The following is a 26048-nucleotide window of genomic DNA, read 5'->3' on the forward strand; positions in this document are numbered from 1 at the left end:
TTCATGAATACACTCTATATTCAGTGCTTTCTCAGGTCATATGAATATATGCCTTGAAAATCATTCACTGAACATTTAGCCAAATGGAATTATGGCTCATTTGAACCAGATCATTGGTGGTAGTGGCGGGATGCCATTTTTTTTTAAAACTATGTTTTAAGTAACAATCATTAATACAAACTGAATTGGACAGAGATTCTTGGGTTAGAGGGGTAAAAGTATCTGCACCATTTAACATATTTGTAGGGCTAGTGATCTTAGTTTTTCCTCACTGAGAAAAAACTAAGTGCTGTTTAATTCACCTTTTTTTCCTCACCTCTCTATAAACAAGATCAATACTTCTTGTGTACAGAAGATAATTTTCAAAATAAAGGAAGCAGGGAAAAAACCCTGAAGTTACCCATTCAAGATAATACTGTATGTACAGTAAATAGTTGAATAGAAAACATCAGAATGGTAGCTAGATATTTCCTGGCAGCAATCCAGCCTTCAGACAGCTATCATTGTAACAGATCCTCAGTTGCATTAACATCATGGTATGCCTGGATCACCCTGGTTTGTGTTGGCATCTGAGAAAAACTCCTTTTCATCCAGAGAGCTTTTGAACATCGAATTCTTGATCTCAGCTACAAGGTAAATTATCACCGTATGAGTATATACAACGACTATATGCGCTTCGATTTCCTATTAACCCATTAGTCTCAACTGATGAAAGTAAAATCAAGTTGTGTTTAAATGGATCATCTTCATTATTAACACCTACCTTGCATTTTACAGGTACAACTAGTGGCACACAACCTTCTGGAGAAACCAAGGGCTTTGTTACAGTAAACTGGTCCAGTGTGATATCACAAGTATAAAAAATATTCCATTCTGTATCAAAACTAGGCACATGCCTTTATTTATAGTAACAGAAGTTAACAGAGTTGAGCAGTTTTTCCTTGGGTCCTATTTCTTGGCATCCTACATCAGACAAACTCCTCATTCCACATATCTCCGCCCATAACTCCAGGGATCTAGTCTCAGGGTCATCTCTATGTAAAGGAAGGTGAAATCACACTTGGATCTATAATGGTGAGTAACTAAAAGCACAACCTCTCATTCATATTGCTTTAAAACATATACAGCATATATGTTTCAAAAAAAAAGAGTAAAGAATATATTGATTTCTTTGTGGTGCTGAATCAACAATATGGTATGATGCAAGGCTTTAGCAAATGATAATCAGAGATACAAATTTTTCTGTAGAGTATGTTTTAGACAAATGTGTCTTTTTAATATGTAAATCCTACATTGTAGGTTGTTCCTTTTTATTTTTTTTTCTTTTGTTTTTGCAGTGGTAGAAAATGTTGAGTAATTGTCCATGAGCATGAGCCAAAGGTTCAGGTTCATTACTGAGATCCCCAGAATGCCAATATTTGCAATGCAAACAATTAGTATCCCACTGTGAAGGGCTCTGACACATGTCTGCCTGCCTGTAGGTGGAGAGTCTCCATAAGAAGTCCTCCTGGTTCCATGGACCCTGCTTTGACACAGGGGCAGCTGTACTTGGCTGCCTTTTAACCTGGTAATTCACTGTGCCAGCTGTCTCACTGGTTACCCACAATGACACAGAAACAATAGTGTGAATGGTAGACCCTCAAATCATTTTCATGTTGAACCTCCTGGGTCCAGCCACCTCCCCTTCCACAACAGCACCATTGTTTTTTCGGGGTACATACTCAAGGTCAATGCTGTTTTTGTGCTTGCCTTTCCCTCGGCTCCACACAAAAAGGAGGAGAAAACAAAATAAAACCACTCCCAGGAATGTGAAACAGCCCATGGCTGTAGATACCAGTATTGTTTTAAGGTCCAGGGAAAAGGTATTGACATTGGTGCCATTGGAAATGGTGTCATTGGAGTCAGTCATGTACATAGGGGTCCTGTTGGCATAAAGGAAGCGATCTGAAGTGAATCCTTTCACCGTTAAAGAGGCTGTGAAGGTGTCGTTCCCAGCGGCGTTGCTAGCGATGCAAACATACATCCCACTGTCTTGATCCTGGGCAAAACGGATTTCCAAGGTGCCGTCGCCCAACACGGTGGCTCTTCCATTGGACTTGGTGGTGATAAAACGCCTTCGAGGGGTCACCCAGGAAATCACAGGCTGAGGGTCTCCATCAGCATTGCATTCTAGCTGGACCGTCTGCCCTTCATCCACTAGCAGATGCTGCAACTTCTTTTCACGGATTTTGGGTTTTTTGCAGGTAAAGTAAAAAGAAAGGGCAGTGCTGTGGAAATCCTTGAAGGATCTCTCACGGATGGTGTCTGGACCAGCACACATGGGCTGCTGGCCGCCAAATTGCAGAGTGGGATGCCGCTGCAGGATCCAGAGGAGACGGCAGTCACAGGCCAGCGGGTTGTTATTGATGCTCAGGACCTCCAAAGCCCTAGGGGAGGAGAAGACATTCTCTTCCAAAGTTTCCAGTAGGTTCTGAGACACGTTGAGCACACGAAGGAAGCGGAGCCCTTGGAAGGAGTGAGGCTCGATGGTGCGGAGCTGGGCCCCCACAATATGGAGCTCCTGAAGGCGGATCAGGTCAGAAAACATGCCTGCTTCGATAGTGCTGATGGGATTGTAGGAGAGGTTAAGATGGGTCAGATATACCAGGTGTTTAAAGGCAAGGAAGGGAACAGTGGACAGGTTGGTATTGGTGATGGAGAGGGATGTGAGGTTAAGACCATAGAGGCTATTGGCAGGCATCATATCCAGTAAAGGCCAATAGTCAATCTCTAGATGTTTCAGGTGGAACAATCTTTTAAAGGCATACACGGGCATATTGTTGATATTGAGATGCTTCAGATGCAGGCTGATGAGGCTGCGGAGGTGGGAGAGGGCTTCTGTTGGTACTGCTGTTAGGTTGCATTTCTCCAGGGTGAGCTGCTCCAAGCTCAGCAGCCCACTGAAGGCCCTGTGTGATATGTAAACCAAATCATTGTCCCCCACTTCTAGAAACTTCAGGTTATGAAGGTCTTGGAACATGTAGTCCAGTAAAATGACAATCTTATTCTCACTAATGTCCAGCTTGGTGAGGTTGGATAGCCCCGTGAATACTCCCAAAGGGACCAGCTTCAGGCGATTGCCTTTTAGGCGGAGGGAACGAAGGTTAAAGAGATTGTTAAATGCTCCTGGCTCTACATTGGCGATGATATTGTCACTCAAGTCTATCTCCTCCAGCAGAGGATATGATATGAATTCCTCAGGGTTGACACTTTTCAGCCTGTTCTTGCTAAGGTCCAAGATTTTGGTCTCGATGGGAATGCCCTCTGGGATGGCGATCAGCCGCCTTCTGTGGCAGCTAACAGATTTGTTCTGGGCGGAGCACTCACAGCGAGCAGGGCAGCCGATGGTGGATCCCATGAAGAGTAACACCACAGCCAGACCCAGGAATGGCTGCCAACATGATATGGCGGTGTGAAGCATGACTCCACTTCTTAGTCTACACCTCGGTCACGGGCCTGCAGGAGAAAGGAGCACGAGAAGTTGAGTTTGGACATGGATAGGTAGATCCAGCAAGTACAATGGAATGGACCCTGGATATGGAATCACACCCATGTGGGTTGAAAGCTGAGAGCTGCCCTTATTGCTACATGAGGTAAGTTGTTTTGCTCCCTGTAGTTTGGTTTTCTTGGCTGTAAAATGAGGGTGATAATATTAATAGCATCCTATACTTATGACAATGTCAGTATTTGACAATGAAAGAAAGACACTGGCAGAGACTGTGAGGCCCAATAGCATATATTTCACAAAAGGCTCTATTTTGAACGCAGACAACAACAACAGAGGTCAATGGTTAAGAGGAAACCTATTCAGTTTGAATCCTTGTTTGTGTCTCTAATGTTGGGATATCATCCTCTGTTCAGAATGAAGCTAATAGAAGCTTCATTCAATGTCAGGCTCTGAGGTTCAAAGTACAAACAAAGGTACATCCACTATAAGAGGTTGGGGCTTTCTTTGCTTCATATATAAACTTTCTATTAAAAACTTTCAGTTAGAAGGTATACATCCTTCAGAATTCAGTCCGTCTTAATTTATGAAGGGGTTTTCTTTTTTGAGGTAAGCAGAAAGATCTTAAACATATCTTCATATTCTTGGTATTTTAATTATAGGGGAGAGGCAGAAACAAGGCACCATAATGGCTACTATGATGATGAAAATGCTTTCTTTAAGAATTTGGGTTACACGGACAGCTGGGTGGCTCAGTTATTTAAGCATCTGACTCTTGATTTCCATTCAGGTCTTTACCTCACAATTGTGAGTTTGAGCCTGACCTTGGGCTCTGAACTGACAGCATGGAGCATGCTTGGGTTTCTCTCTTTCTGCCCCTCCCCAGTATGTATTCTCTCTCTCTCTCAAATAAAGAACAAAAAAAAAATTGGGGGTTACATAGTGAAGAGTGTAAAGAGTCGTACTTTTAAGAAAAAAAAAAATAAATGAACTTTCATATTAAATTCCAACCCAGTGAACATGTTCAACTGCAATTAAATAGGATCAGATGATGTTGGAAATGAGTATGCTTTAACTGGAGATAGTTAACAGACACTGAACTCGCTGTTCATGTGAAGAGCAAAAGATGTGTTGTTGAGCTTTGCTTCTCGACATGAGATCCTGAGGCATACACTTCATCCACAAACACCTTTTCTGTTATAAGTCTCAGTAGTGAAAACCAATATTTGTAGATAAAAAGTTATTGATCAATTTTAATATTTACTCCTAGATTGTACAAGAGCAATTAAAAGTACATTCTCCAATCACAGTGTTTACATATATGTTATACATGTAAAGCTATGTCTACATCCACATAAATGTATCTGTGAAAAAATAACTAGGATCAAACTTAATGGTGGATCACTAGAGGAATGCCTCCCAAATGTAGAAACAAGGCAAAGATTGAGAAAGTGCTAACGACATCAATTATATAGAAACACAGGAATTATTATTATTGGAAAAGATAACGGTAAAACTATCATTGTTGGTAAATTAATGTCTACCTTGAAAATCAAAGCAAATAACCCAAAAATAATTAGAATAGGAGAATAAGTAAATTAACATGTTACAAAATAAAAACATTTAGAAAACATAGTCGCAAATGAGTAGTCATGGCACCTCTGAGAAAGTTAAGTACCTCAGAATAAATTTTAATGAGAAATACATAGAATGCGACAAATATTCAGTCTTGAGAAAACAAAACTTACTAAAAAGAGACATATACTATGTATTTTAATAGATTCAATATTATAAAGACATTGGTTCTCAATATATACATATGTCACAGAGATAATATTTTTGGATTTGAATATTCTTAAGTTCATTTCAAAGAAGATAAAGTGAGTAATTAGAAATATTAAACAATAGGGGCGCCTGGGTGGCTCAGTCGGTTAAGCCTCCGACTTCAGCTCAGGTCGTGATCTCACAGTCCATGAGTTCGAGCCCCGCGTCAGACTCTGGGCTAATGGCTCAGAGCCTGGAGCCTGCTTCCAATTCTGTGTCTCCCTCTCTCTCTGCCCGTTCCCCCCCCCCCCCATTCATGCTCTGTCTCTGTCTCAAAAATAAATAAATGTTAAAAAAAAAATTAAACAATAGTAATGGCAATAGAATTACTCTACAAGATATTTAAATATAAGTTGTAAAACTACAATAATAAAACAGCATGATACACAAAAATGGAGTCAATGAAACAGAAAATAAGGAATTATATATAAGTATATCTGAAAAGTTAGTATAGGTAAAAGGTGGCATGTTAATTTAGTGAGAAAAATATAAATGTTTGGCTATTTAGTGGGAAAAGTTACACGACTTGTTCCAATAAAATAAATTCTAGATGAATTGAGAACTAAAATGCATGAACAAATAATGTGTTAGGAGGAAATTCAATAATTTTTTAATAGAGCTGAAAGGCATTTTCTAGGAATAAAGCTAGAAACTGTGAAAGAAAATGATCTATTTGATTGTATGTATTTAAAAAACAATAGCATAACAAACGAATAAACAGCATATCTATTCAACACCCAAAGGCAATTGTCAAATTGGAGAACAGAGTCATAATAGATAAGGGATTAAAGATAGTATTAAATAAACAGCTCTTATTAATCATCAAGGAAAAGAGGTAAATGTCAATGGAAAATGAGGCAATGAATGTAATACAAACTTAAAACAGCTAATCAATATATGAAAAGGTGACCAACCTCACGGGTATAAGAGAAGAAATGTAAATTAAGCAACAGGGGCATATCATTTTTACCTTTCATATTAACAAAGTTTAGTAATTCCTTTTATCCAGAATTAACAAGAGTAGAAGGAACTGATAGAAGAAATACAAGCTGAGACAACCTTCAAGAAGTTCAGGGAGAACAATGATGAAGGTTACTTGATACATTAAACTTAAATATATCTCAGTTCCATATGTTCATCCCTTTGAACCATTTTTTTTTCCTAACTTGTGATTTTTTTAAAGTTTTTTTTCCATTTATTTAGAGAGCATGACAGTTTGTGCTCACATGCTCACCTGCAAGTGGGGGAGGGGCAGAAGAGAGGGAGAGAGAGAATCCCAAGCAGGCTTTGAGTTATCAGCATGCAGCCCCATGAGGGGCTCCATCTCAGGAACCATGAGATCATGATCTTAGCTGAAATCAAAAGTCGGATGCTTAACTGACTGAGTGACCCAGGTGCCCCCTAACTTATAATCTTTAAAAACTACTTTATTGAGGTGAGATTGACATATTTAAGACATACAAGTTGATGAGTTGGGAGATAAGTACACATCCGTGAATTCATCACCACAGTCTATGCCAATAAACATATCCATGCTTCAAGTGGAGGGTGGATCTGATGAACAATTTTTTTTTTCTGAAGATCTATCATAAGGAAATAATTTAATATACATAGATGGATGTTTGGTACAGGTTCATCTGGGTTCACTTTGCTCTTTTTATTTTCTTATCTTCATTGAGTGGAACCCTAGATCATTGATTTTGAACCTTTCTCATTTCTAATACAAGCTTTTAAAACTATAAATCCATGCATTGCTTTAACTGCATTTCAGAAGTTTTAGTGTGTGTGTGTGTGTGTGTGTGTGTGTGTGTATAATTATTCATTGAAAATATTTTTCTAATTTACTTTGTTCTTCTTTTTTGACCCATGGATGATTTAGGGTTGAGTTAGCTTATTCCAAGTATTTAGGTAGATCTTTTCTAGAATCTTTATTTTATTTATGTAATTCTGTTGTGGTCAGAGAACTACTCTGCACCTTCCAATCTTTTGAAATTTACTGAGATTGTTTTACAGATCTTTTATGATTAGAAAGAGTCCATCTTGGTTTCTGATAATACTCATTGTCTTCAACTCATTTTGAATGATTAATATAGCCACTCTAGCTTTCTTGAGCTTAATGTTTTTATGGTATATCTTTTTCCATCCTTCAACTCTAAACATATTTGTGTCTTTGTAGTTTCTTTTAGAGCCAGCATGTGGCTAGTTCTCACTTTTGAATCAATTTCATGATCTCTGCAATCTCTGCCTTCTGTTAGATTGGTTTCTCCACTTACATTCTGATTGCATTCTCGGGTGCCATTTTGCTATTTGTTGTCTATTGGTCACTATTTGAATTTTTTGTTCCTTTCTCATCTTAATCTATTTTTAGTATAACATTTCAATTCTTTTGACTTTCTCTATATTTATGTACATTATTTTTATTTAATGCTCTAGGGATTACAGTACACATCTTTAATTTATCACAATCTATTTAGAGTTGTTATCAAATTGCTTTAGGCAAAATACATGGTAACCTTGCAACAGTGTATTTCCATTTCCATCCCCTCCCCTCCAACATCATCCTTCATGGAGAGAGATACAGTGATTTCTAGGCACAGAAAACAGTACAATGGCATGGACACAGTGGAAACACTCTGTGATTGGAGAATTAAAGTAATCCACAATAGATGGAGCAAATACAGGAGAGAAATAGAAAAGAGGCTGAAGAGGTAATTAGAGGAATGATTTAGAATGGGCTTGTAAACTGTGATAAGCTGTGTGCACTTTATCCTGAGGGCAACAGAAAGCCATTAAAGTGTTTTATGCAAAAGAGTGATATGATCAGATTTATATTTGGGGACGATTAATCTGACTGCAGCATGAAAAATAGATAGGCAGGAGGGAAAAAGTTGAAACTCTGGAAGCTGTTAAATTCATTCAAGCCAGAATAAAAGTGGTCTCGATTAGGGCCATAGGAATAGGTTTGGGTAAATGGACAGACTCAATATGTGTTTAGAAATGATTTAGTTATGGATGGGCTATGAGAGATATAGGAGAAGAAGATGCCAAGATGATTTCTAGCCTTTTGTCAACTGGATAGGACTTAGTGTCATCCACTGAGATGGCAAGCTTAAGGAGAGTTACTGGATGAGGAATTCCTGGTTTCCTCAAATTGTCCATCAGTGGGCCAAGATGTGTGGGTTCTCTGGGCAGTGTACTATTTTACTCCTTGAAAATAATGTTTTTCAAATGCTTTTAAAGTATTTCTTTGGTAGAAAAGGGAAAGTGTATTTTCTATTACAACTGCAGGACTCTTTATGTTCTAGATAAAAGTTTGATTACACACTCTGTATTTCTCAGTTTATTTTGAATTGAAGGTTAAAAGTGAGGTTTTCTTTTCTTTCTTTTTTTTTTTTTTTATAAATTCTAGAGAGTTTAATCTTCTTTGGCAGAGTTTGTCCAATCTGCATATCACCAGTTAGATAAGGAGAAAACTGGCATTCTATTTCAGATTTGTTCCAGTAATGCTGTAGGGAAAGTTTATTTTATTGTTTGCGTCCCTTAATCTGGCTGAGTGTGTCTAACATACGGAATGACAGTATCTAATTTCAGTCATAGCTGCAATTTAATCAGAAAGGAGCTTGAATAAGATGGATAGTATCTGGAATTTTTTCCTTAAAAATTGGTTATTTTGGTTTCAGTAGAAGGGTGGGTAAGTACTTAGCAAGCAGGCAGCAGACTAGCTCCCATCAGATGTGGAGTACCTTTCCTGATCGACCACAGTCTTTCAGTGAGGCAGAAGTAGGTACTTTGGGGCCATATCTCCTCATCATTCTTTGATGTAGTTTGGAAACTGTGTAGGAAGGCTGTGTTTTATTATTCTCATCACAAATATTGTTCACTTTTAGTCCAGAAGGGCCAACTGCTGACTCCACTTAGCTTTCACTGTCAGCAGAAGCCTTACAATCAAAGCTTTCTTGTCATGTCTGACTGTGACCAAGGTTTGACAAGATGAACTTCATTTCATTAAGAATAAAGCAGGAACTAAAATCTGTAGGGAGCTGACTAGGGCCTTTCTATTAATTCTGATCAAAGGGACTCTCAGGTACACTGATTATACCTTTCTAAACCTAGTAGATAAAGTTGGATATTTTCATACTTAGACTTTTTGTGTGCTGGGTATTTATTTTAGAGCTTGTGCTATTAATGTAAGAAACACAAACTAAAACATCAGGAAGTAGACTTAAAGAAGGAACAGAAATAGCAAAAATGTGGGTCCAGAAATACCTAGATCACACTCTGAGTTTGACCTTTGTTAGCTGTTGAACATAAGTAGGAAGATGATGTCTCTGATTCTCAACTTCTCTGTGAATTTGTGATAATAAAGGAGAATAAGTGTAAGGATCAAAGATGGTCCATGTAAGGTGCCTAGCACATAGATAACAGTGGTCATTATCATTTTTTTATGGGATAATGGTTTGGTTTGTTGAGAAATCATGCCAAATAAAAAAAAAATGCCAAATCATGCATTTCCTCTGAGTACAGATTGTGAGAATATTAGAGAAAAAGGTCCTCAAACGGATGATACAGTGAGAAGGAAAAATGGAAAGCTTTAAGCAGCCTACATTTAAGAAAACAAGCAGTAAAGGAAAGAAGTGATAGTTGCTGGATGTTGTTTAAAAAGTAAGTTTAGAAAAGAAACAGCTGGATTAATAGATGATAAGGTATTGATAAATTGTTTATGCTGGGAATCCTATGATTAATTTAGTTTTCTGGCAGATGAACAAGGGAACAAAAACAATAAATGGAGAGCAGAGAAATCTCTTTAAATGTTCACACTCGCTAATGGTAGGATTTTTTTCCCCAATAAAGCTATTTTGCAATAGAGAGAGGTGGGTGCTGAGGGAGGTGGGGAAGAAAAAGAAAGGATTTAATGAAAAAGGTGTCCAAAATACACCTGCAGGGATAGTGTCAAGGTGTCTAGAACTGTAAATTCAGAAATTCAGGTCTGTGCTAAAATCAGATCCTGAAGAGCTGTGAAAGTTGTTTAAGACATTTGAAAACTAAGAAATCAATTTTAGTGTAAGTCTTGAAATTCACGAGGGTTACCTATGTTCTTTGAAGGACCCCCTGTGTACACTGGATTTGAACTTTCTACATAATAAAATTTATCCTTCTACCTGATCTCCAATTACCCTCCAAAGCATCGTATTTTTACCTTTTTCTCTTGACTCAATTTTTGTAGGGTGGAAATAGAAACTTTCAATATCGAGGCTCAACCTGAAAAGCATTCAAGGAGAAAGTGAAAACAGCCAACATGAAAGCCAGATTTGGAGAGCATCCATGTTTTTTTATATTACAAAATAATATTTTTTAAACACAAGTCACAAATGTAATGATTAAATCACTCAGTGGCTCATGTAGGTAGGTGTATAGTTACCCACTACTGCAGATACCTCACTTAATTACATGCAGATTGCCAATTGTGTAAATACCTGAAGATAGCATTTTGATCTGTAGTTGGTTAGATAACTCACATTATCTATGTAGGCTTGAAACCAAATGATAATTGCAAATATCTATCTGTATGAAAAATAGCTGTTAATATGATTTAATGCAATGAAATTAATATAAAATGGTCATACAACTAGTAAATTGAACAAGCAGGACTCACAGATGTAGTCAGACAGCATATTAAGAATTTTTTTTCTATTGTCCCTTTGTAATTGATTCAAGAGAGATCAGGAAACTTCTTATTTACCTGGAGCTTTTATAAATAACTTAGTGTCCTCTGAGACTGGGATATTTGAAAACTGGTTCCTCTTATGGGGCAAATTCTGGGGCTCTTTGGGACTCACATGATCACAGGCTATCTCAGCTATATTTCCCTTGATCTGGAAGAGGGAATCTCTATTCTGGCTTGTGGAGTACTCCTGCCACTGTCCCTAGGAATAATCACCAGCTAATTTTTGCTGAGGCCCCATTAACATCCCAGTGGCATTCTTGAAAGGACCTGAGACATGTATTGGTGCTCTCATGCTTATTGCTCTCATTTTGCATGGGGAAAACTCAGTTGCCCAGAAAAACTCTGTCAGTGCAGGATAATCCCAATACAGCGGCAACTTCGTCCACTCTGCCACAAGAGGCTGTCTAGCCTAATATGTATTCTCTAGATTTCTCAGGAAGAAGTCAGAAGTCATGATGTGCCCTTAACTACAGTGGAAGACTAGGAAGGATTCCACACATCTTCTGGAAGCACTTATGTCTCTACCCTGCTTGTTGGTTGAGTCATTTGCCAAAGGTCATATAGCCTTAATCAGTAATGGCACCACCATTTCTATGAAAATTGTTCAGCTTCATAGCAGAGCTCTTAACTTTTATCCTGTGCTCCTTTAATCCTTTCTCATATAGTATGACTAAATACAACTCATCTCAGATAGCAACTATTTAAGCAACTAAGAAAGTAATGCTTCCTTTTAAAATTTCCTCATTTTTCCCTCCGGGCTATGCTTTGGTGTCTTTTTTCATGGTTCTGATTCCACTTTCCACTGGACTGTATCTATTTCAAAACACAAGTTCATTTTGTATTCAAGTGACTAGTAAACAATTAGCAGAGCTTGTTTTAAGTCATTAATTAATAGTTTCCATTTAATCTTTCCTCAAATTGGAGAGCCCTCTGTTCTTGTGATTATTTTCATCTCTTTGAAATGCAAATTATTTGCTCTTCTCCCACAGTTCTGAGTTTTTTTGGCCTACATAGAAATACTTGGACATACAGAATATGCACATTCTACTTAAACCTTTTAAAGATGAAAGTGCTTTTTGTCTAGCTTTGAGATCTCTCTTTGAAATTAATATTATTAAAGGGTAGTTGGCTAAGATGCTGAGGGCCTCACAAATGTGATATGCAGTGCTTCAAATCTGTATGGCATTATAAGGTAATGGCTAAGAGGATAGATACACAAAATAAAGTGTTTAAGTCTGAACTATCTCTTATTCTCAGTTTTCTTACCTTAAAATGGGAATTATAGTAACTACCCTACCGTTATTGTGAGAATAGAATGTCATATGCATATGATGTCAGAGTTCCATACATGTTGGCTATTACTGTTCTTTATTTGGAGAATTTACTTGAGAATTATTATTGTTATTTATCTGGAGAAAGGGAAATATTACAGATGATGGCTCTTAGACATATAAAATTTCTTACTTGAAGGGAGTACTAAAAGTCTATCCATCCTGCAGGGAAAGTTTTCTGGAAGCACTGGGTTAACCTTTTGAGGTAGATGTTAAGATTTGGTTAGGTATCTCATATCATAAATGAGAAAATTCAGGAAACCGCAATCTAGGGTAAAAATTCCTGCTGGTTAGTCATTTAAATCCCTCTGAAGGTAGAGTTAAAAAAATAAAATGTTGCCTGCCTTTCTGTACTAACTGCTCAGTCCTCAAGATCCACTCAGGCCACTCTATGAAATGTCCACATTTCTATGAAGAAATGTCCACTTTTCTATGAAGTGACCACAGAGGACCAGTATTTCTATTTCATAAGATTATTAAATTTTACTTGGGAAAATAAAATCCAATGGAGTAGAATTCTGTTAAGTAGTTCCCCTTTTAAATTCTTGATTTTTATCTATTGTCTTGTGAAAAACTGGACTCTTTTTGAAGTATGAGTCTTCACGAATGAAGGGGAATCTTGCTGGAGATTACCTAGTTTTAATTAGTTGGTGCTGAAAGCACCTAGACATTTTAGCTCCTTTCTTATTTAAAGCTGTTCAGACAAGATAGCTGTCTTAAATCCCATCTGGAACATTCTGGAAATGAACAAATATAAATTTCTGCAGGCTTTTGTAACAGATAAATCCTGAAATCCCAGGGGCTTAAACCAGTAGTTTATTAGTTCTGCTCCATTAAAACACCGAGGGACTTGTGCCTGTGTATTTTGTGTCTCCACACTCATTGAGATCTTTGAAGTCCTTTCCATTCCATATGGAGAAAGAAGGAGGATTATGGGTAAGAGAGCCAGACCTGACAATAGCACTTGTAATTACTGCTCACATTTCTTTAGCCAGAACTCAGTCTCATGGGCACATCTGACTGCATGGGAGGCTGGCAAATCGGTTTGGTAAGCAGCTAGCCATTCTCTTCCCAAAAAAATATTAATTGATCTTAATTATCAATCTAGTATGCAAGGATATATTAAAGCTTCTATTATTAGCTTATTTACAAATTATTCCAGAAAAGATTTAGACATCTGGAAAATCACCTTATCATCTATCTAAAATATCATTGATGTAATTTTGCATTCAGCTGACTTTTTTACACATTAGAAAAACAATCATATCTTGCTACACTAAGGTTCAATTGTGGCATTTAGTGTTGTACCCATCTTTGTCAGATACAGAATCACATCTAAAATTCCCATTTTTCTATTCTTAATTCATACTAAGTCATTATTAGATTCCTAGGTGACAGGATTTCTAACATTTTTCCAGCTACTTTCTAGATGAGAAAATGCAGCTTTGTGTTTTTTAACAAAAAAGCTATACAGTAAACAGGCTATGTAAGAGTATGTAATTTTTATATCCCAAGACATTCATAACAGATTTTAATGTCTAAGTAGATAGTTGTAGAGGTTCCCTTCATTTAGCAACTGATGACTGCCAAGTGATTTCTTAAATTCCCTCCGCAAAAGAGCGGGGAAACTATCAAAGAAAAAAGTATATTTAATTCAACTCCATATACATATACTAGGTACCTTCTACATGCAAGGCAGAGCTGGGGACATAGAGATGAGTAAATGGGATTCTTGTTTTCAAACATTTGGTAGTCTAGTAAGGAAATTCTGTCCAGTAAACAAATTAATGATATTAATATCATTCTCCCAAATTGGAATCAAATTATAACTTTAAACATCAAAGACACATGTTACTACATTATTTAATAAATTCAAATATTGCATAAAACCATGACCAGTCATGGAGAAGTAATTTCATTATCTGTGATTCATCTTCTCACGTTGACTATTATGCAGGCATTAAAACTATTGTTATAGGAGATACTTAACAACTTGAAAGATTTTTACATAAAAAATGTAAATTGAACAAAGTGGGATATGAATTTGTATCTCTATTGTGAATATAGTGAAGGGAAAAATACCCTTAGGTATTGAAAGATTGTAAAGAAGTACACCAAAGTGTTAAGTGTCAGAATATCCACTGCTCATAGCACAATCTATCAATTCTATTTGTTTCTTGTTCAACAAATGTTTTCAATGTCCATTATATTACACTAATTTTGAAAAAAAAAAAAACAACATAAAAACATGATGAAAACCTTTTGAAATTCAATCACAGCAAACCTCTGTGCTAGTGGATAACTGATATATTGACATGACCTGCTATGTTTTTTATTAGTTACTTAAAGGGTCGCCTTCCAAAGTTAGGGAAGAATTTAAGTCCCATTTTGGTGACCGTTTCTGTTTTCACTGTGACTATCATAGTGCTTGTCAGTATCTTAGTATTCCCCTGCATGTATTAGGTATGCTCATGTCTCATCTGCTCTAGTAGAATCTAGGTTCTTGAAGTTGCACCTATTTGCCTTCTTGGAATAGCACTTCTTAACCATGGTACGCTCAAACTGCAGGTGGAGAGTAAGTGAGAAAGGAAGGACTCAAAGTCATGGATGCTGGAAAGGGAACCATCCACAAGCCTCAGCCCGACCTGTAGAGTAGATCTTTCCATGTATACATGTGCTTTTTGTTGCCTATTTGTCTCATGAAGGAAGAAAGGTGGAGGACAGTGCTCTTTTGCTCAGCGCAGTACCTTGAGCAAAGCAGGTGGTAAGCCTCTGCTGATAGGTGATAATAACAGTAGCAGTTTCCAAATGTCATTCTTGTTATCATTGTCTTAACTTTTGTTGACTCTATACAGTAAATAGGATAAACAACACAAAATTTTCTTTAAAAATTTTGAGAGAGAGAGAGAGAATGTGCGAGCGAGCAAGGAAGGGGCAGACAGAGAATCCCAAGCAGGTTTCCTGATGCCAGCACAGAGCCTGCTGTGGGGCTCAAACCCACGAACTATGAGATCATGACCTGAGCTGAAACCAAGAGTCAGACGTTTAACCATCTGAGCCACTCAGGCACCCTTACTGTATAATTGAAATAGAGAATCAGAATGGAAATTAATAAAGGGAAAAGAATTAAAAAAACATACAATGGAAGCAAAAGGCTATTTTCTAGCTAAAATTTCTTATTTTCCAAAGTTCTGAACCAGAGACCTGTTCTCCTTCAGAGAGGTGTTCAAACTGAGTCTCCTCACTGTAGTAGGAGCATGGTAAAGTTAAAAGGCACTAACTTTATGCTTATTAATTCATGGTTACTAAACGTTTTGTACCATCTAAATTCAGAGTATTGCATTGGAATGCATCGCACACTTTGGGGGAAATACATTAAAGACTTATGGAACAGGCTTTTTGCTCCTGACATTTCATGTGTTGGGATTCTGTAAGAGCGGTAGGAGTCAAACATGGGACAGATGCTGGAATGGGAACTCTCACTCAGCCCTCTGTGGACACTCTCTACCTTCCATGCTCCCACTCTCTCTCCCAGTGCAGTGCTGGGCATGGCTTTCCATCTTACTGCTTGGCACCAATTGGTACAGATAGAGTGTTAGTGAATATTCTTCTTTCATTTGAGTTACTTCCTATGAGGGAACTGAGAAATCACATCTTAATTGATTTCTTGGTTTATTTCTTTCAGTTGCAAATATATACAAAGGGATGAGAACTTTATATGTACACATATACACATGTGTGCATGTGAGTTGATACCTATTTATCTCTTTGGAGATTATAGTCACACACTACATACAAACACACTATACATGGTAATACTGTATAAAGTATGTGTGTGTATACACTGTATAAAGTGTGTGTGTGTATAGTCACATGTATTAGGGAAGCTTGTATGTATTTGCCAGTTGATTTGTATTTTGGTAAACATTTCCTAGAGTCCTAGGGAATCATATTACCTGCTAATTAACCTCATCTGGATAAATTGTCTTGAAAGAAAACTAATAAATGACTCAGCAAACCCAAATTTTCATGACTAAAAATTACAGTCAAAAACAAAGTATGAAAGAGCTCAGCATTTAAAATAGCTTGCATAAGGTAATGGATTGTAGCAATTCCAACTTTGTTTTATGGAAAACAATGTCATTTGAGGTTTTAGTTCAGCCACTTCAAGGGTATAATTAGTGTTATGTTTGTGTGAAAACTTGAGTATTTGAAAGCAAGTGAAACCTTAATTTGGTATTTTGATAAGAAAACTGATTTAAACTAGGCCTATTAGTACCTAATAATGTGTGGCCAGAAAAAAAAAAGTCAATACTAACTAAATTTCTGGTACAATTTATTTATAGGCCTTATTAAGGACTGTCCCATTTTACATTTCAAAATAATGATAATAAATTTATGACATGCTTACTTGAATATGCACTATATTCTTCAGTCCTCAAGACAACCTCCACTGAGAGAGCAACTGTTCTCCTTACCATCTTATAGAGATGTCGAAACTGAGTTCTAGGTCAATTTTCTTGTACAAGGTTATACAGCAAAGAAGGGGTAGAAGTGGGATTTCAGCTGAGGTCTTTCTGGCGCTAAAGCCCAGTTACTTTGTTAAAAACAACTCTGGGGATGCCTGGGTGGCTCAGTCAGTTAAGCATCTGACTTCTGCTCAGGTCATGATCTAGTGGTTCGAGGGTTCAAGCCCCACATTGGGCTCTGTGTTGACGACTCAGAGCCTAGAGCCTGCTTCAGATTCTGTGTCTCCCTCTCTCTCTGCCCCTCCCCCACTCACACTCTGTCTCTTGCTCTCTCAAAAATAAACAAACATTAAAAAAATAATTAAAAAAACCTCAACTTATGCTAACTAACTTGGATGTAAATTAACAACAACAACAACTCTGGGTGACAGGTGGTATTATTTCTTTTCTATTTTTTTTTTTATGAAATTTATTGTCAAATTGGTTTCCATACAACACCCAGTGCTCATCCCAACAGGTGTCCTCCCATTATTTCTCTGTCCTTAATGGAATATGCAATTGGGGCTTAGGGAAGTCTGAGCAACTAGATCAAGGCCATTCATGCAGTAAGTGGTAGGGCTAGGATTCAAACTCAAGTCTGTCACTGACTACATAGTCTAGCTTAACCTCCTCCATCTATCTTTGCAAAGACACAGAATCCACCATAGCAGAGGGAAAAAGAACTGTTACTTCTCAACATATTTTATAGATTAAATAAGTAACATTCATTATATAACTTACTGGTTTTAGCTTTACTAAGGTCTCATAATGGTGTATTAATATTGCATGTTCTCAGCATGGCAAAACCCAAGGTGGGAAACACATTTGTGTTTGCTCTGGTGATCCAAGTTTTCCATAGATAGAATGGCCACAGAATACACCACCCAAACTGGGACACTTCTGTAAAGGGGTGGAGGCAGTATTCATAATAATGCTGGGTAAGAGGTGAAAACACTGCCCAAGGCAAAGAAGGATACATGGCCACTATCCTGGAAGCATATAGATTTCCTTCCTCATAGCCATATGTCGGTGTTTCCCTTGGATTCTGGGGTTCTGCTGTAACATTTTTTATACTGGAGGCTGATCTCAAAACTGAGTACTTTCAATGTAAATCTGAAGAAAAATATATTTGTTTCATCTTGATTAATATAGTTTTAGGAAAAAACTCTCTAAGATCAAGTAAGAGGTATGGGGTTAGAATCAAGAAAATTCTCCTGTCTTTTGAGGGCTATGCTATCTTTACAGCCAAAAGACTATAATAGTAAGGAGTTTGTATTTTAACCCCAACTAAACATCACTGATTTTTGTGTTGTTTTTGCTGTGAGAAGAGAGATGCTTATGAATTCTGTTATCCCTTGAGGAAATATGTTGCCTTTGTCTCTCCATTATTGTTTTGAAGTCCAATGTGAGAAATTCTGGATAATGGGCTGTGCTATTTTCATATCAGCCATTTCATAATTAGGGGCTGAGTTCATGCTCAAAGACTTGGAATTCACAACCAATGATCAAGAAATCATAGACATAAAGGCATGCCATGGAAACAGAAACACATCATGGAAACAGCACAGAAAGGTTCCAATGCCTGATCTTATAACTGCTGATTAATTCTGTTAATCATGGCACTTAAACCCAGGGAGCCTGTTTCCTAAGGTCAAAGATAATACATATTTTTCAACTATTTGTTGAGGTTTTTAAATGAGTTGAAGCACACAACATGGTTGGCATGTAGGAAGCCCTCAGCAAATCTTGGTTCTCCCTTTGTTTTTAACTTAAAATAGCAAAGTGTCACTGTAAGTTTTATGACTACACTGCATAACTGCATTTTTTCACATCAATAGCATAAAAAGTCACTATCTTTCTTTTCTAATCCCTCTTTCCATTTTCCTTTTTTTTTCTTGTTCTACTTTATTCCTTCTCCCCTTCTACCTCCCCCTCCTTCTCCTCTTACTCAAAGATTTAAGGTAGCCAACATGTTGTAAAATATACATAATGTATATGAAAAATTCTATTTGGCCTTTTTAAAAATACTTATCTTTTAGAGTGAGAGAGAGAGTGAGTGGAAGAGGGGCAGAGAGAAAGGGTGACACTATCTGAAGCAGACTCCAGGCTCTGAGCTGTCAGAGCCCAACGCAGGACTCAAACTCACAAACCCCAAGATCATGACCTGAGCCAAAGTCAAACGCTTGACCAACTGAGCCACCCAAGTGCCCCAGTGATTAATTTTTAAAAGGCCAAATTTGGGGGGCACCTGAGTGGCTTAGTTAAATGTCTCACTTTGGCTCAAGTCATGATCTCACAGTTTGTAGGTTTGGGCGCAAGCATCAAGCCCAAGCATCAGGCTCTGTGCAGACAGCTCAGAGCCTGGAGCTTGCTTCGCATTCTGTTTCTCACTCTTTCTCTGCCCCTCTTCCATCCTCTCTTTCTCTCTCTTAAAAAATAAACATTAAACAAATTTTAATAAAATAAAAATTATTAACCAATCTAATAAGTCAAGTTTGTAATGCCTTTGGGGAAAGATTTCAATGACCACATCTCTTATAAAGCTAACACTTAAAGAACATGCAAACGGATGACAACATTTTTCCTCTGGAGGGTAAAATTCTCTGGAGCGAATACACACATGAATATTAACTTTAGATAAAATGCTCTTCAAAATTAGTTTGATTCCTTAAAAGCAAAGAACATGTAAATATTTAAATCCCTTACTATCCTTACATGGAAACTTCTGTGTTCGTGTTCAGGTTTGTCTTTCTTTTTAAGTTTATTTATTTTTGAGAGAGAGTGTCGGGGAGAGGCAGAGAGAATCCCAAGAAGGCTCAACACTGTCAGCACAGAGACCCACGCAGGGCTTGAACTCACAAACTGTGAGACCATGACCTGAAATCAAGAGTCATTCCCTTAACCAACTGAGCCACCTATGCACCCCTGTTCATATTTTTTTATTCCTTTTTTTTTTTTTTGACTCTTGCCTTGTGGCCTTCAGTAATGGGTTTGGGACAGAACAAAAGTCACAAAAGGATTCATAAAAAGGGAATGAAGGTACATGGGTAAAAGAGGGGGCAGTTGAAGAATCAAATTGCTTTGTCTTCATTTAGGTGATGATGAGGGCATTTAAGGATTTATTGTAGGAATTTGATTTTTCAGTACTTTTTAGCATCAGCAGCTGGGTTCCAGTAATTGAACAGTGATTACTGTGTAAAGATGTGAAAAATAGATGTTAATTAGATAAAATTGCCTGAAGAGAACAGCAACGTTTGGGAAACCTGGGACAAAAGAAAGACTTTCTGCAGGTTTAACAAGGGAACGTTTCCCCTCCTCACCCCAAATCCTCCTTTCTCTATCCACTCAAAAATCCCCCTAAAACTCCTCCAACAACTTCTGTTTGTCACAAACAAGTCACTATTCCAGAGTACCTGGCCTGGGGCAACACTGAGTTATACAGGAAGCAAATGCTGTGATTTGAACTGGACTCACCACCACCACCACTCTTGTATCTTTTTTTTTTTTTTTTTAAACCAGTGAGGCCAATGTAAAGAATGAAAGGCTTTACTGTATTTTTCATGCAAGTGGAGATTTTTGGTGTTCCCAAGGGAGAGAGCTGGCTTTGTATTTTCTGGTCCTGAGAGAATGAATGAAGGTCCTAGGCAGCTGTGCTGGGATTCAGGAGAGCAGCTGCCCAGAGCTACAATCCTCAACGATGCCCCCATCTGGGTCCCTTTCCCTTTCTGTCAGGACTGAGGAAAACAGCTGCCATGGAAGATCTTTTGATTCTCTGCACTCTTCTATTAGGAGTTAAACAGGTTTTCAGAGAAAGCTTTTCAGTGGCTTTAGAGTGCTGGGGGTAGGGGGTCAGTGTAGTTTTGTAGAACGAAATTCTACAAATTGTGAAATCCCTTGAAAAACCTTCAACACCATCCGTACAATGCTGGTCACCATAAATGTATTCATTGCCACATGGTATTGCATGTTTTCATTCAGGGATTATGATAGCAGTAAAAGTTCCATCTAAAAACACTTTTCTAATTACCAAATTGAATTCTTGACCATCAGTTTGGGGTTAACAGGGAGTAGGTTAGTAACAAAAGGTTAGTATATAGAATATATAAAGAACTTATACAACTCAAAACCCCAATAAAACAAATAATCCAATTAAAAATGGGCAAAAGTCATGAACAGACATTTCTCCAAAGACGACATATAGTTGGCCAAAAGATAATGAAAAGTTGCTCAACTTCACTCATCATCAGGGAAATGCAAATGAAAACCACCATGAGATACCAACTCACACCTGTCAGAATGGCTAAAATCAACAACACAAGAAATGACAAGTGTTGGGGAGGATGTGGAGAAAAAGGAACCCTCTTGCACTATGGATGGGAATGCAAACTGGTGTAGCTACTTTGGCAGACAGTATGGAATTTCCTCAAAAAAATAAAAATAGAACTACCATATGATCCAGTAATTGAACTCCTGGGTATTTACTCAAAGAATACAGAAACACTAATTCAAAAGGATATATGCATCCCTATGTGTATTGCAGCATTATTTACAAGAGCCAAAATATGGAAGCAGCCCGAGTGTACATCAATAGATGAAGGAGAAAGAAGATGAGACATATGTATATACATATATGTATAATGGAATATTATTCAGCCATAAAAAGAGTGAAATCTTGCCATTGGTAAGAACATGGATAGATCTAATAGCACTAAGTGAACTAAGCCAGTCAGAGAAATAAAAAAAACCAGACTTTAACTATACAGAACAAACAGATGGTTACCACAGGGGAGATGCATGGGGGAATGGGTGAAATAGGTGATGGGAATTAAGAGTACATTTATCTTGATGAGCCTTGAGTAATATATGGAATTATTTAATCATTATATTGTACACTTAAAATTAATATCCTACTCTGTTAATTACACTGGAATTAAAATAAAAAATTACGAGGAGTAGGTAATTAAAATACTATTGAATGCATTTAATTTACTCAGAGATTGAAACTGCAGCCACTACTAATGTAAGTAAAGAGAAAATTTCTTATCATTTTAGGGAAAGAAAGGGTCAACAGGTTGAGATTATTTACATATTTGCCCTAATTATGTGGGGAAATTCCAAGCCTATTTAAAGCTAGAAAATTCCAAAATGTGACTTGATTTTAAGAAATGATACAACACTCAAAGACAAGAAACTTAGAAGCAAAGTACGGTATTAACTTAACAAACCTACTCCAGATACACTCCACATTCTTCATTCTGTTGCCAGAGGAGTTATTACAGATCTCAGCTTCTGATCGCCATTCTAGGACTCTAAGAACAAGAACCTGGGGGCACCTTTCCCTAATCATGTGTTTTAGCTTTAGGGACGTTGACTACAGAAATAATTATTTAGATACTTAATAGCAAAGGGATAGGAGATAAATTCTGTGTGTCTAATCTACATTTTTGGTTACTGGCAAGAATTCAGTGATTAAAGTTAAGAAGTCAATACTGTGATTAACATTCTACTTAATGTGCCCATATTAGTAACGTACCACTTAAAATATCTTCCTTCTTAGAAGTCACTATTCAGGAAAAATGTGTGTAATGTGTGTATTTGGTTTGTAATATACGACCAGTGGTATGCTGGTAAGTGTTTAACAACCTGTTCTCCAAAGAAAAAAAATGTTTGTTGTTGTTGTTTTTTACTTTTTGATGATTTTCATGGTGTTAATACTACCACCAGGGCCAACTTCCTGTTGACAGTGTGTTATCAGCACATCTATATAGTATGTGAAAAATTAACAGTTGCCTTTTGCAAAGCTGGTGTTGGATCCATCACGCATAGTAAATACACCCAACTGCTTTGAATTAAATAGCTCCATATATATATTAACCAGGGCAATATTTTGTATGTTGTATACAATTTTTTATATCAACCTTATGTGATCCACTACACTTATAAAAAGTTGTTACTGGGTATAGGAGCGTTTGGTTGGCTCAGTTGGTAGACCATGCACCTCTTGATCTTGGGGTCCTGAGTTCAGACTCCACATTTGGTGTAGAGATTACTTAAATATAGATTTTTTATAATTGTCATTGGGTACAAAATGCTGGTATGCCTCATTTTACAGCACTTCCTATACAGCTGCAACTAATTTGTGAATTTCTCAAATTCATTACAGCAGAAACTAACAAAAGGAATTTTATTTGCATGTGTTAAAATGAAAATTCCCTCTGTCAAAAAAAAAAAAAGCACATATTTATCTTTTGTGTTACTACATTTTACATCTGGGAGCTATGTGGTAAGTGAGAGGCTCTCAATCAAATTTGGTGCTGAGGATTTGTAAGCAAGTGTCTGTGAGGCTTTGTCTTGAGGACTGGAAGACAGCACAGACTGGTGGTTCTGGGGTTTGACTGGTTCTCTCACTAACCACCTGAATGAATGAAGTTGGGGAAGTTACTAAACCTGTCTGCCTCAATTTCCCCTCAGTAAACTGGGATAATAGTATCTCCCTCATGTAACTATTGCAAGCTTAAAACAAGTTAGTATATTTAAGTGGTTGAAACAGTCCCTGCAACCTAGTAAGGACCACAAATACTGCTGTTTTTATGTCCATTTCAGGTTTTATTTTGAAAGGAACTTAAGTTATGATTGTAGAACTTCATAAATACTGCTTTGGATGGCTGATTCTCCAAGCAGAGGAGCCAGCAATCTGTGTCCAAGCCCTGCAGTTCATTCCAATACACACTCAAGTGTGAAGAGGACTGTTTGAGCTTCCCACAAGGGACTTCTGTGTTCTAGAAGCATCAGTATTCTTTCCAGAGGAGTTGACTGATCAGCTGAAGACTACCTGCACTGGAATCATTGGTGGAACTTGCTTAAAATGAGCCAAATTATGTGAAAATATTGGGGCATCTGGGTGGCTCAGTTGGGTAAGCCTCAAACTTCGGCTCAGGTCATGATCTCATGGTCTGTGTGTTGGAGCCCCGTGACGGGCTCTGTGCTGACAGCTCAGAGCCTGGAGCCTGCTTTGGATTCTGTGTCTCCCTTTCTCTCTGCCCCTTCCCTTACTCACACTCTGTCTCTCTCTCAAAAATAAGCATTAAAAATTTTTAAATATTTTCTCATAATTTGTTTTTTTAACTATGTCTTTGCACGGTATGTTAATAAAATAGCTCTAGAAGAATACCAAGATGATATTGGTTCCAGGGACAGAAATTGGGTAGATGAGAGGCAGAGGAAGGAAAGAAAAATTTTTGTCTATTCTTGTCTCTTTTGAATTATAAAGGGTACACAATTTAAATATTAAATATTGAAGTTAATAAGACATATCATTATAAATATATGTAATAAATATAAATTTATATATAGTACATTATATATAATTTAAATTATATAAAATATATAATTTCATATATAATTTAAATTATATATATAATGTAATATTAATTTAACTTAATATAATTTAAAATAATCTAATTTATATATACTTTAATAATTTAATGTATATTATATATAATTTAATATATAATTTAATAATTATATATATATATAACATTTATATATAATTTAATAATTATATATATATATATATATATATATATATATAACATTTATATATAATTTAATATATAGTGAGATGTTTGGGTTTTACCCATAACATACTAAATTAGAACCCAGAATAGAACCTGCCCAATCAGAATCCTTGTGATAGATTTTCAGAATCTTCATGTAGTTTAGTTGCCTTGGTTATCATGGTAATAGACAGGCAGAAACCTACCCTGTGCTGGTTGCTTGATGTTTCATGAATTGCTCTCTTCACTAGACCAAAGGACAAAAGGAGACTTCTCTGTATGTGGATTGATGGAAACCATTATTATGGCTTGTATCACTTAGAAAGGCTTTATGTGTGATGGGATATTATTGGGACTATGAGATAGGAAACATGGGTTCTAATCTAGCCCTGCCACTAACTGCATAACTTGGTAAGACCCTTACCTTTTCTGTCCCGGAGTTTCCTTATCTATCAAATGGGGACATTAACAACTGCTCTATGAACATCACTGGGTCAAATGAGAATAGATCTAATTCTGACACAATTTCTAAAGTAAAAAATTAATGTAAAAGGTAATTTAATCTGGCATTGATTGATGGCACATTTTTGACATTTTAATAACATTTAGAATCTAGTTGGGACAGAAATCTCTTATAGGAAAAATGGGACACGAGTTTCTAAATAATTTAAAAATTGTACAAAACTTCCGTCTAAAAATCTATTTTCCCTGATAAGAAAATGCAGAGAAGATTAATTACCTGTCTTTAATCCCATTCAGGTTGTACACAGTCTGTGGATTTTATAGTATCTCTAATACTATGAAAGAGTTTATTATTCCAACAGCACTGGACATATTTGACTTAAATTGATCTACAGTGCCCTTGCCAAAAGAAAAGCATTTGCTTTATCTGAATTATTATTAATTAGCTTCCCACAAGCTGTAAAATTGCCACATGTGAACCTGCCCAAACATAAGATGGAAGTAAATGAAGTGATGGCTTGAGCAATAAAATAAAATACAGGCAAGGTGCTTTTACTTCCTGGCACACAGGCCTTTCACCTCTCTGCCCTTTGCTACAGCAGAGAAGCCGACATCTGAGTACTACATGGAAGCTGCTGGGCCTCCTCAGTCAGGACACACTCCTCGACATCTCTGCCTGGAAGTCAGTTTTCTGGGATGGAAAGTGAACTCATTCTCATGAGCCATTAAATTCTCCAGTTTCGAAGGAGAGTCCTTTCTTCCTTGCAATCGAGCTGTTGCCTCATGATGCAAATTAAACTACTCTTTTCAGCTGAGGTAGGTCCCACGTTTGCTTTTCCAGAGAATAGTTTTTGAGACCAAATGGCCTGGATTAAGAAAACTCCGTGATAATAAAAGAATAACTATAATGTATATGCCAGATGTTGTGCTGGGTTCTTTCCGTGTATCATCACATTTACTCATCACCTCTGTGAGGGAGGAACTGAGTCACCTCTAGACACAGGAGACACAGATTCTCAGAGCCCTTTGGAAATGTGCCTGATTTCACAGACTAGTAATAGGTCTGGCTCTATCATCTCTACTTTCACCGACTGCAAACATGGACCCTTCTTTCTAAAAGGAGACTATTTAAAACTTTACTTTCATTTTTTTTTAAGG

At 37.0% G+C, this 26048-nt stretch overlaps 1 protein-coding gene and 1 long non-coding RNA gene across 21 annotated transcripts in view; one reads left to right on the forward strand and one right to left on the reverse strand.

Annotated features, from left to right (window-relative positions):
* Positions 1–855: 855 nt before the first annotated feature.
* The window catches only part of LINGO2 (leucine rich repeat and Ig domain containing 2), a 429471-nt gene continuing 404278 nt past the window's right edge, over positions 856–26048 (reverse strand). For all 20 annotated transcript variants that reach the window (XM_042964793.1, XM_042964791.1, XM_042964787.1 and 17 more), the window contains one exon: positions 856–3495. In XM_042964793.1, coding sequence (XP_042820727.1) covers positions 1640–3460 — 1821 coding nt within the window. In that variant the 5' untranslated portion in view covers positions 3461–3495 and the 3' untranslated portion in view covers positions 856–1639. The remainder of the gene's footprint in view (positions 3496–26048) is intronic.
* LOC122233175 lies at positions 24605–25804 on the forward strand. Its single transcript, XR_006210670.1, has 2 exons — positions 24605–24705; positions 25188–25804. It is a non-coding gene; the product is annotated as an uncharacterized LOC122233175 (long non-coding RNA).

Source organism: Panthera tigris, chromosome D4 (assembly GCF_018350195.1).
Source record: "Panthera tigris isolate Pti1 chromosome D4, P.tigris_Pti1_mat1.1, whole genome shotgun sequence".
Taxonomy (NCBI): Eukaryota; Metazoa; Chordata; class Mammalia; order Carnivora; family Felidae; genus Panthera; species Panthera tigris.